The sequence below is a fragment of the Natrix helvetica genome (assembly GCF_964273705.1).
Source record: "Natrix helvetica genome assembly, chromosome: 2".
In the NCBI taxonomy this organism is placed as follows: Eukaryota; Metazoa; Chordata; class Lepidosauria; order Squamata; family Natricidae; genus Natrix; species Natrix helvetica.
Genome location: NC_138552.1, coordinates 30,721,887 through 30,735,007, shown reverse-complemented (window position 1 = coordinate 30,735,007; position 13,121 = coordinate 30,721,887). Strand labels below are relative to the sequence as shown.

Genomic DNA, 13,121 nt, shown 5'->3' with positions numbered 1-13,121 from the left:
GGCGCAGGCCTTTATGGAAAAAAACAAAGCCCTCCTAGAAAAACCAGATAACTCTACAACAGATATACAGGACACGGGAGGGGCCGGAGCTCTGCCAGCGGGGGGAGATGGGGCAATACCGAGAAAACTCAGATCACAAAAATGAATAAGAAAATCTGCTTGACATAAGTTGACCGAAATTATTAATTGAATTTATATGCTGACTATATGTTACTATTTAGTGATGAATCTTGTGTAAATGTATACTTTGAGTATGGAGGGAGGGGGCACCTACCGCACATTGCAACTGCCAAAATTTGTAACCTTTCCATTACCTTTTTCCCTGTAAACTTTTTAAAAAAACAATAAAACTGTTTAAAAAATAAATAAAAAAATAAGAAGTACTATGACAATTCATGACATCTCCTATGTGAAATATGCAGAATCTTTTAAAGATATATATAGGAATCATTCGCAGAACATACAGCTATGCCATAATTGGGATGGATGATTTTGGCATTTTCACTTGAGGTTCTAAATCCCAAATCATTTGTGTAAGTTTGATTAAGACTTCAACCAGGCCAAGTGATAATATTTCCACAAGGTGAATCAGAGACGGACAGGAAATATGACTTTCAGAAATTTAGATTGAACAACTTCTAAAGCAGGGTTATACTTATAAACACTGAGTTGTGCACCAAATAACATGAAAGCCAAAACATTTACTTAATACAATTCTATTGCTGCAGGGCATTCTGCAGCAATAGTGAGTAACTGAATAACTTAGTTGTGGAGTAACTGAGGGAATTAAGAATTTCCCTAGAACGATGGGGCAATAAAAAAAAAACCCGAGTCACTTACAGTATGCAGACTAGTTTGGGGTAGGGATAAAGGGACATATAAGAGATTTGAAATAGGGTGGTGGGCAAATGTTGGAGAGTGATACTCTTATTCAGAAAGGTCTGTAATAATGTCCTTTATGTAGAAGTTGAAGGGAAAAAGAATAATGCCCTGTTTGATAGGACTGAGGGTGATTAATTTGCATTGTGGTCCATTAATGGAAGACGGCGATTAATTTTCTTGCTGAAAGAAGACAACTAATTTTCTCCATAATTTCTCCTGAGGAATTGAGCTGAAGACTATTAAATAAATGTCACATAAAGGTCTTCTTTAATAGGGCAAGTATTTTTCAGCTAAAAGGTGCAAAACTGTTCATTGATACACTTGATTATTCTGATCTAAATTCTGCTTGTTCAGAAGTCAAGTCATTTATCTGAATACATTCAATCTAAATGTGTACAGTAGAAAAATTGGCAATTAATGACAATAATTGTCACCTTTAAAGCCTTACCATTGCCTGAAGTCAGGTTATTTGAAGGATCATCTTTTCCCCGTTACATCTATCTGACCCACCAGACTGGGGAGGCAAGGTATGTTACAGGTGCCCTCTCTCAAGGAGTTCCTTCTGGATGGACCAAGAAGAAGGGCCTTTTCCATGGTAACTCTCTCCCTGTTGAACATTGTCCCTGCAGTCATAAGATTGGCTCCACCTTGATATTCTTTCGAAAGGCCCTGAAAATATGCTTTTGCTAGCGCACCTGGGGATCCCAGGGCAATACAGAGCCCCTCAATGGTTTGTTTGATTGTTGTCACTGGGAGGGTGACGGTTATTGGGTTTGTTATCTGGGGTTTTTTCTTCTAAGCAACTTATCGTTACCATGAGTTGGGCAATCATTTACATTTTCTTAATAAATTCTTTTTAAAAAAATGAAAATAACCAGCCAATATTGGCCTGATTTTGCTATCACCTTTCTTATATGTGGGGAAAGTGACAAAATCAGGCTACTCTTTGAAGAATGATGGAATGTTATTAAGAGTAATATCTAACACAGAAGTCTGGCAATTAGGATTTATTTTCAGTAATTTTGACAAAATCATCTTTACCAGAAATTTTGCCACTTTTCAAGTGAGACATTACTTTTTTGATTTTTGATTCTGTAATTAGGGACCAAGCCGGGTAAGAATCAAAATCATCTTTACTTTTACTTTACTTTTATTTAGATTTTTATACCGCCCCCTCTCCCCAAAGGGACTCGGGGCGGTGTACAGTCAAATAAAAACACATCAATAGATAGAAAATACAAACACAAAAGAGGAGGCAATAAGAAACTGTACATATCGAAGCAAAGTAGTTAAAAAACAATATTTAAATAACCCTAAAAATACCCGATTAAAATATCTGCCAGGAGGTAGAATAAAACTATAAATCTATAAATGGGCCAGGCCAGCTAAACGGAACAGGTGAGTCTTCAGTTTTTGTCGAAAGGAGTGGAAGTCGGTGGTGGTTCTGATATCGGGGGGGGGGGAGGTCATTCCAGAGGGTTGCGCCCATCACAGAGAAGGCTCTACTCCTAGCCCATCCAAAAGAGCACTTACAATGTCAAATTATCTTATCTAGGACTCTAAAGTGATTAAATCATTGGGACTGGAACTAAATTTATCTGAAGAGCAAGAAACAATGTGCCAAAACAGATGATCATTTTTATCTGTTATTGCTTGTCAAAATCTTAGTCTATTTCACTAATACGTAGCTCTGCTTTTTCTTCTTTGGTAGCTTATTATATTCCCTTTTTTAGTAAGTAGAAAATTTCACAAGAGGGAGATACATTACAAAAATGAGAATAGCAGATTTAAATATCTAAAGATTACCTTTCAAAATTGTATATTTAAAAGATCTGCGGAACAGTTTTCATTAAATATTTTATAAAAAGAAAACATCTTTGGAAAAAACTCCTCATAGGCTAATATATTTGCCATACTTGTAAGGATTTGAAATGGTAGAATATAAATTAATAACATTCAAATTTGGGAATAACTTTTGAGGTTGAATACAATGAAGAAGTGTGTACAAACTTTATTTTCTTTCTTTGTTATTGACAATATTCTCACTGAGAAGATAGAAAAAATAATAATATTGTGCAAGGAGTCTGGACTAGAAACTACTATATGGAATATTGGTTTGCTCCAGACTGATATGCCTCACACTATGTCTTATCTTTTTTTATTAAAAATGTTAGCTTTCTGCAAGGTTTTTCTTCCTGCTACTTGAATTCCCTGCCAGTCAGAATTATCAATGAATCTGAATTATACTTCATTTATTTAACTTCCTAATAAAGAGAAAAGATTTTCAGGTAAAGATAGGCTGTCCACACACAAACCTTATTGAATACTGAATAGATGAATCAATAACTACAGTCTAAAAATGACTGGCAACTAGTGAAAATACATCCTCAGACTTTCTCTGTGATAGTTACATCCTACCATTACTCACAGCGATTCTTATGGATCAAAGACTTTCTTGGTATAATACAAAGCAAACATACCCTTTGGACATACAAAGATGACCTCCTTAAGGCTTTCTGTGATAGGTTTGCTGTATTTTGTAGCACACGGAATTGAATGTCAAGTTTTTGACAATGAAAGAGGAATGTAGTTAACATGAGATGCATTCAGGACAAAGAAGCTGCATCTTAATTTAGGTAAGAAATAAGCACTCCAAGAAAAGGAAGCAGCTAAACTTGAGAAAGCTCAGGAATGAATTACAACTGATATAGTTAGGAGTACTTTGCATGAACTCTACTCTGGAGAAACAGTTTTTGCTTTAGTCAATGACATTCTGTTTAAACTACAATAATACGGGATGGACAGAGTCACCTTAAAGACTGTTTAAAACAACTGAAACAAAAACACAGATGTCTATATATATAGATGAAAGCAGAAGGCAGAGCATTTGATTTTAATAGCTTAGCAGCTGCAGCAGTTGATGATGCAGACAGTACTTGTCTAGCAACTGCAACTAGTACTGGCACTCTGGCTGTTAAGCGGAGTAGTCATTAAATGAAATCGCAGCTGTGGTTATACCTTACTACAGCTTTCCTTTGCTTTACAGATTTGCAAACGTCATATATGTGAGGATTGTTTGCAAAGTTACTTGTTTTTATCACTGTTGCAACTATGAACACTCACTAAATGAAGTAGTCATTAAATGAAGATATGTACAGTCATGTGAAAAAGTAAATGTATCAATGTTTTATCTTTATTAAAATAGTATATGAAAATAAAGGTGATACACAGATACAATTCTAACACAATACAAAAACTAGACAATTGAATCAAGAAAACTCTCAGTGATTCAATAAGAAAGGCCAAACTACCAAAGAAGAACAGTGGTGGATAAGCAGCAATGGACCTATCCTCTCACACTTCTAAGGATGCTCCAAAATGCACAAGGCTGACATACCACTCTTTCAAATTATGTCATTATTAAGGATCCTTAACTACAAAAGAATTCGCAAAAGAATTAAAAAAAGTTTGGGCACCTCACAAGATGAAGCAAGTACTCAATCAACTCTTCACTATAGTGCTTTCAAACAATCAGAGACCTGACTATATAGATGAGGACAAAACCATGGTCCCATTTGATATCACATCTGTGTTCACGTCCACAGATCTGGAATTAGCCAAAGAATCGATGACCACACTGCTCCACAGCACCCCTACCTTAACCAAATATACAAAGATTGAAACAATCAGGATTATGGGTCTCATAAACATCTGCCTAAATTAAATCCTTTGTCAAATCAAAGGCTCACCACTTTCAGGATTTATAGCAGAGATTGTTATGCAACGTCTAGAAGACATAGCACTTCCACAAATATAACCCAAGACAGATATGTAGATGACACCTTCACCATAATAAAAAAGGATCAATTAGAAAACACCCACAGAATCATCAACAACATTTTCAAAGGAATACAATGTACCAGAAAAGAAGAAAACAACAACTCACTACCTGGCCTGCACATCCTGATCAGCAGAGACCACAATGGCAAACTAGAAACACAAGTGTATGGAAAATCAACCATATCATTCAAGTGCTCCAATACCAAAGCAACAACTCTACCTCCCACAAGAGGAGCTGCGCAAGAATTTTGTTTAGACAAACACAAACTCACTGCAGCAACCCTGAACAACAGAAAAAGGAAACAGAGCACCTATACAACATATTCCAACAAAGTAGATATCCACGCAACTTTGTCAAAAAGTACCTGACCACTCAACACAATACAGCATAACCAACACAAGTCCTAAAAAGAATACACTGCCATACATCAAGAATAGCTCAGAAACAACCAACAGATCACTATTATCATAAGACACAAACCAACTAAAGCTTTAAAAAACATCCTACGTAAACAAAACAAAAAAAAAACCAGCAGCCCCAGAAGAAAAAACAGGGGTCATCTACAAAATACAGTGTAATGACTGCAACAACTACTAGGAAGAACAAACAGATAGAAGATCGGCAGAATGCATCCATGAACACCAACTAGAAGTCAGAAGACATGATGAAAACTCTGTAATTTCACAACACATGAACAGATTTAACCATGGCTTCAATTGGAAAACTGTGACCATCCTAGACCAAGCCAAGTCCAAAAACGCAAGGGAATTTCTAGAGACCTGCTGGGACTTGCTGGGACAGCTGAGCTTGGAATCCTTTCCACTTGTAGACAATCTTTCAAGATTGATGTCCAATTGTTTGGCAATTTTTTAAAATCCCTTTCCAGACTCTATAATCAACTTTCTGAATGCCTTAGAGAACTCGTCCAATCCAGGCATCATGATGCACCAGTTAAAAAACAAAGAACAAATCAAACTAAAATCTGAGGTTTAAATAAGATAGGTGCCTTCCAATTACTCTCTCATGATGTTCTATTCATTTGAATCTGATTTGGTGCACCTGATTCTAATTTTAGGTATGTTAAGGGTGATAAATGAGGGGTATACTTACTTTTTCCACATGCAAAATTCATATTTATGTTTATTTAAATTACACAATGGACAACAAAATGTAAATGGTGCATGATTACTTTGAGTTCAAACCACTCATCTGGCTTGGTACTAAAATAGATTATCTATTTTAATTGCCTTAGCACAGAAATGTTATTCTGAATACTAACTGAATACACCTTCAGTTAGATCGGATACTGGGGGGGGGGGGGGGAGAAACTACTTCAGATTTTCTGAGTTACATAAAGAACATTTAAAAATCCACAGAGACATCACTAACAAAAGAATGTGGCAAGAAGCAAATATCAATAAACTGAACATGAAAGGCTAGGCATATAATAAAGAAAAGCTATTTGTAAAAAAAAACCCCAGACATACCACTAAATCTTCATCTTGAAATAAATTACAGATTGCTTCATACAACATAGGTCTCAAATCAGGCTTGAATTTCACAGAAATCCATTGACCAATTAGCCAGATCACTCGCCGCCGTATTGGTTTATACCTATAAATACAAAAAATATTTTTTGAAGTCATAGTTATTAAAACTGGTTACTAAAAAGGTTAATGTCAAAACATTCTCAGTAACTTTATTCCTACAATGTCTGAACACTTTCAGGATTTTTAAAACAATATTTGAATCTGGGGTTAGCTGACTGCAAATGTTTAATTTTCTATAAAAATAAATAAAAATCAGTTGACAATAATTTCAAAGAAAAAGATTACAATAAAATATTTTATATTGAATACATTCAAGGAATAAAGTTAATTGACTTTTCTTTTTACAACCCTGTAATCCCTTTTATTGGGGTGGAATCAGGGCAACTGAATGGAGCTGAGCATTTATTGGCCGGATGCTCTTCCTGATACCTATGTGGAGTTCACAGTGAGATATTTTCTCTTTCTGCCCTGATAGAGAAACAACAGTCTGCTGCCTAGGATTAAACTCTCAACTTTCCGAGTGGGAGGCTTCTAGGCCACTGCACCACTCAGTAAATTTACCATATTTTTTGCTCCATAAGACTCACTCCGCCACTCCAAAGTGGGTGAAAATGTTTGTGCATCTTATGGAGCAAATATTGCAGCCTTTTATATTGCAACTTATGTGTGGTCTCTCAGGCTCTGCCTCCTGCCCTCACTTCACTGCTGCTTCATATTTGGCACTCCATATTCACAGTTAGACAGCGCTCCATATTCACAGTACTCTGAATATTTTTGTTGTTGTTTTCCTCCTCTAAAACTAGGTGCGTCTTACAGTGCAAAAAACATGGTAGCTATTTTAGGGATATGTCTTTTGTAATCTCTATATCACCAGTGCATTTGGAATCTACAGGAATCACAATTCGTAATATTCATTATTTCCAATGAATATCATTATGACTGGAAGCAAACAATTTTTCCAGATGTTGGTAAATTATAATTCTCTTTAGGAAGACTAAGTTTTATGAAGAATGTCATTGCTTTTTTGACAGTTTTTTTTAAAATTCAAAACATATATATGATATACTGGCTCCAATAACATTTGTTTCAAGAATGTACATTAAAGAAAAATGAAGTCTTCCTTCAAATTCTATTAAAAATACTGAACTGATGTGTTGTCTTTTTAATTTTTTAAAAAAATCTGTCTAGGTTGCAGTTTTGGGATTTCTCACTAATTACCTATCATTTGCTCCCCCCCCCCCAATCAATTATTGTTGATAAGTGTTCCCATTATATGTTAAGGCAATCTACATTATAATGTAGAATACAAACTATACAAAACAATTGGTATCTTGTATTACCACAATCCAGAAAGTGTTAAAATCTAAAGTGCAGCCTATGTACGGAGCTGCCACTGTAGCAATTCTTATTTTCTACTTTTAACAAAACTGTGTGTAGCTATTGTGGAAGGAGTATGGAAAGAAGTAACAGTAGGTTGATATGTGCAATGCCAGCAATTGTGTCAGATTCCAAGTTTAGAACAAGGGAAGAAAGCAACAGAGAGATTGATAAAATTCCACACATACATAATCTTATATTTGTCAATAATCTATAATACATACAATATTTTAATTGATTGAATGCAGAGAAACCAACTTTCCCAAAACTGCATTATTTACAATGAATTTGTGGGAACAATCAACTAAAAAAGACACATACCTGTTATGAATAACTTGCAATTCGGCTAGTAGTTGGGTTTTAAACCACTGATCAAAATCCACACTATCAAAGAGTTCATATGCTGCTAGTCCAACTGCATTGTACACTGAACAAAGAAAAATTAAATGTGGGCATTTTAAAAAAATGCTATAATGCAATTTTAAATGTACAGGTTCAACAAGGAATGCAATTTACCAAATATATTAACTTATGTATGATTATTTAAATGGTCATTTTGGGCTGTAACATAAAAGGAATACTGCTGGGCCACATCAAAGATTTACTTAATCTATTATTTTGCACACAAAGTAACAGATTATAGGGTGCCTTTGGGAGCCCCATAGAATGATACAATCTTCTAAAGTTTCAATTAAACAAGTTAATAACTAAGAATTTACTATAAACTGATGGATTTATATATAATTCGACTCCCCATACTAAACAAGGTCCAGTATAAGTAGATCTATCATGATTTTTCATGGGTGTCTAAAGATGATCTAGCTGTTTCTAGCAAACTTACAATTTCTTTCTTTACATACACATCTGTATCTGTCTATCAATATAAAAATGTCACACCACTGTTTGATACATGCCTAATCATAATTCCTCTGTAAGTTCATTTGTCCTTTATATATAGCATTTATTAGAAAACCTGTTTAAATGCAAAACTCTGCATGTCCATGCCAGATATGAAACTATCCTACAGAGATTTCCATTTAATTTTTCCTTTTGTCTGATATGGGTGTTTCTTAAAAAATATTCCCCTGGCCAATTTTTTTGTAGATTGTATGGTAGGTTGGCTTTGGCATCAAATAATCTATTTCTCTGACCCTAGGACTTAAATGAATGAAGGAATTTTGTTTCCTATGACAGAACATTCAAAAATTTCAAAAATGTTCTGCTGGAAGCATCTAAAGAACATTTTCTATATCAAGAAGAATTGGAAATGTTCTATATCAAGTTCAGAATACATTTTTAATTCATTCTGTGCAGAACCTAATTTTATAAACTCTATATTACCTGCATTGTTTATTCTGATAATTGTTTTCAAAACTTCTGACTATGTTATATAGTCATTTATTAAAAGACATTAGAAAACAAGTAATATTCCACATGTCAGTCTAAAATTATTTTTTTTAAACTATATTTACCAGCATCTTTAATCAGAAGAGCATGAGTATCATCCATATTGGTGGGGCCTGAAGTAATATATGTAACAGAAAAATAAATAGTTAAAAATTATTTTTATTCGCTGACATATGAAGAAATAAACTGTTTTCGTGTGAAAGTTACTTATAAATGTGCATTTGTTTGACAGTTATATTATCAAATTTGAAAGAAATCATAATGAAGGGAAAGCAATTACTTGAAAAGAGAAAAGTAAATATTTATGCATGGTAACCACTTATCAGCATTATAATGCAATTGTCTTATATGAAGGCAATTCATATAAGGCAATTGCAGAATGTCCTAGAATTTAGGAAGACGTGGTTCTCATCACTCTCTCAACCGCTTATAAACATTGTAATCTATAAATAACACCTGTACAGGTAAGAGTGAAGTTTTTATATATTTCGAGATCACCACTGAAAAACTAGAGCTGGTGAATAGCTAGTTCTTTTTTGTGTGGTTATTAATTGGCAATAATTCAGGTGATCAAAAAGTTAAGTATGTCAGGATTCTTCTGTCTGGATGCAGCACTGCATTAAAGTCAAACATTTGGCATACACTATTTCATGAACTGGAAGACTGGGCTTAAATTGAAGCCCCACAGGCTAAGATAACCCTTGATTCTAAATACTTCACGATAGAGAAGTCTGGCCAGTTGGCAGGGAAAAGACTTCTTAATCAACATTCAAAAACCAAGACACTCCAAATTGGAACAATATGTTTAACAGGAGGGTATGAGAGTAACAAATTCTTCAAGAAATGTTTCCAATGTATAGCTTATCCAATATATATTTTGTTTTTTATTCCAATTATTTTATAGTTCCTGAGTTATATAGGGGAATCAGGTACATTAGATTTAGCATGAATAAATTCCTGCTTTACTTTCCCCGGGTTTTGTATGGTTACTCTTCAAATCATCCAAACCCTACCTTTCTTGTTCACATCCATAAATTTGAAAGATGCTTATGTCTAACATTGCTATCATTCCTTAGCATCATTCTTCCTTCTGTTTCTGCATAGGATCTAATAATTTACATTCAGAGCCTTGTATCTTGGCCCTCTTAAAGCTAGATTTTAATGCATGATAGCTATAGTAGAACTACTGCATCTTATACGGGTGATAGTATACCTCTATTCAGAAGACTAGCTCAATATCACTTCCTCTAAAAATATCCCACTTATGATACCTTTTTCACTCTGGGTGTCAAACCCTGTGATGAGGGCATGATTAAGAAAACAAGAAACACACATGGAATTAGGGATATGCACAAAAACACCACTGCTAACTGCTTTCTTCTGATTCTCTAAATTCTGACTTCAAAAGCTCAAAATATATAACAATAGCATTAAGACTTATATACCACTCCACAGTGCTTTACAGCCCTCTCTAAGTGTTTTACAGAGTCAGCATATTTCTTCCCGAAGTGAGAGAAAGCAAGTTAAGTAACCTTTATTACAAAGTACAGGAAGTCCTCATTTGGCGACCACTTGTACAGCGACAGTTCGAAATTATGATGGTGCTGGACAAGGAGACTTAAAACCAAACCTGATAATTGCAGCTGTTACAGCATCCCCATAGTCAGGCAATCACAATTCAGACACTTGGAAACTGGCTCACAATTACAACGGTTGCAGTGTCCCACAGTCACATGATCATCATTTGCAACCGTCACTGCCAGCTTCTAATAAGCAAAGTCAGGTCCTGCCAGCAGGTCACAAATAGTAATCACATGATGTCATGTCTAACAGCCATAGCAACTGGAAATGTCTTTGTAAGTCAACATGTTCACCATTGTGCTTTACAACCATGTCACTTAGCAACAGAGTTGCCCATCATAATTACAATTAAGTGAGGACCACTTGTACATATGAAATTTGAATTGTTTCTATTTAATATAAAATCTCTGCTTCCCAGGACACACAAAGCAACAATATTACAGCTTTTAGCAGGATGGGAACACTGATGAACAGTTGCTGATCTGAGCTTATGTTATTTCAACTTCTATTATTTCAACTATAATAAAAGTCCCAACATACTGTACTATACACTCAGACTTTAAGAGGTCTTTCAACCAGGGAGGACAACTGGGAATGAATGAATTTTAATAATTTATTCAACAAAAACAAATCAAAATTTCCATTTCAACTCTAATCTTATTCACAAAATTTAACTACACCTAATGAATTCAATGTTAAAAGTTCATTTAATTTGCCAATAAAAATCTTAGAATTATATTAGTTCCTAAAGTTTTAATAATCTTAGAGGCCAACATTACCTGGTAAAATATTTATATTACTTAATTAAAATTATATAATATAGTAGTGTATATTAAACATATTTAAAAAAAATACCTTGTAGGGAGTGAACCATTTCTAGAAGAACTGGAGTAAGCGTTTGATTAAATTCATGGAAAATATCAATGAAAAGCACTTCTGTACATGGCTGAAAATGAATTAAAATGGTTAATTATAGAAAGCAAATAACAATTGAGCAAATTAGCTTGAAGTACTAAGAGACCTAACTAGAACATGAAAGCAGATGCACAAAGTGTGGTTAGATTAGTTTGTTCTATAACATACAGACATTATAATTAGTGAATATGTCCAATTACATTATCATCTGCCTTAAGCATATATTGTAACACTGTTTTATCCTTACACTGCTTTTTATCCCTACAGTGTTTTTCCCATTTCTTTGTCACCTTAATTTGCTATTTTCTTATTATGGTGCTTGCCATTTCAGAAGCATCACTTTACTGTCCAGTATACCAAATTCTACGTTTACAACTGAATTCTGACATACAGGAAAATGTGTTTAAATATAGCTTAGGCTATTACTATGTCACATTTCAGGTTAAATTGTTGTTTTGGATACTCGTATATAAAGTATATGTTATTGTGCTGCTCAGCATGAAGTAATTTATTCCAACAGTAATTTATAAGCAAGGGTTCATTCAAATTGGAAAATCTTCAATCTGCTGTCAACATCATGAAGAAGTGCTGTACTATGTAAAAAATAAACAAAAACAAGACACCCCCCCCCCCCTCCACAGTCATTGCAGTCTTTAGATTACAGGCAATCTTCAATTTATAAATATAATTGAGCCTGGAATCATGGTCGTCAGACAGGGGGGGGGGTCATTAAGTGGGTAACCATGTGACCGCACCCAATTTTACAATTTTTTGAAGTGGTCATTAAGTGAATTCTGCAGTCATTAAATGAATCTATTATACTCAATGGGCATTGTTTGCTGAAAACCCAAAATAAACATTGGAAACTGGCAAAAAATGCAGCCATGTGATCGTAGGGTGCTGCAGATGGTCATAAAGCCAGTCACCAAATACCCAAAATGTGATTATCTGATCACAGGGGAGGGGCTTTGGAACTTCAAAAACAGGTCACTGATAGTTCTAGGAAGGTCCACTATAACTTCAACAATTCGTAAGTGATTGATTGTTATACACAAAACTCCACTCTCCTGGTTTTATCTTTAGCAGGCAGTTAGAAAGTTTTCCCTAGTTAATATTCATATTTTAAAAAGATTTTAATTTAAATTATATGCCATATACTTACCCGAATACTGTATTTCCAAGAATCACCTCCTGTTTCTTCAACAACTATATAATATGAAAAAATACATTAAATTTTATTTAAATATTCAATATTTATCCTTTGGTGTCACATTTTCTTGAATACACATGAAATTCATATTAAAACAATTGTACATGCAAAACACTTATGGAAATCGTAATTAGTACTTAGAAAACCACAATGCTATTCATTGAAGTAAAATTCAACTGAAAGAATAAGATTTCTTACTAAAGCCTTCAGGGTCCTCTTCCCACATGGTTAGTTCTTCCTCAGTTAACAAGAAGTACTGAGTAACTAGCCGCCTACATATCTCCATTAAAGTTGGATATGTAAAGAACGATGCCTTTATTTTATGAGCTTCAAGAGTTTCAGGACTGCTATCTGCAGT

At 34.4% G+C, this 13,121-nt stretch overlaps 1 protein-coding gene across 3 annotated transcripts in view; it reads right to left on the bottom strand.

Moving 5' to 3' along the window:
- The window catches only part of IPO11 (importin 11), an 83,811-nt gene that overhangs the window by 48,394 nt on the left and 22,296 nt on the right, over nucleotides 1-13,121 (bottom strand). For all 3 annotated transcript variants that reach the window (XM_081944134.1, XM_081944133.1, XM_081944135.1), the window contains exons 11-16: nucleotides 12,962-13,114; nucleotides 12,716-12,759; nucleotides 11,494-11,584; nucleotides 9,123-9,170; nucleotides 7,972-8,077; nucleotides 6,211-6,337 (exon numbers count right to left, since the gene is read on the bottom strand). In XM_081944134.1, the coding sequence (XP_081800260.1) occupies nucleotides 6,211-6,337; nucleotides 7,972-8,077; nucleotides 9,123-9,170; nucleotides 11,494-11,584; nucleotides 12,716-12,759; nucleotides 12,962-13,114 (569 nt within the window). The remainder of the gene's footprint in view (nucleotides 1-6,210; nucleotides 6,338-7,971; nucleotides 8,078-9,122; nucleotides 9,171-11,493; nucleotides 11,585-12,715; nucleotides 12,760-12,961; nucleotides 13,115-13,121) is intronic.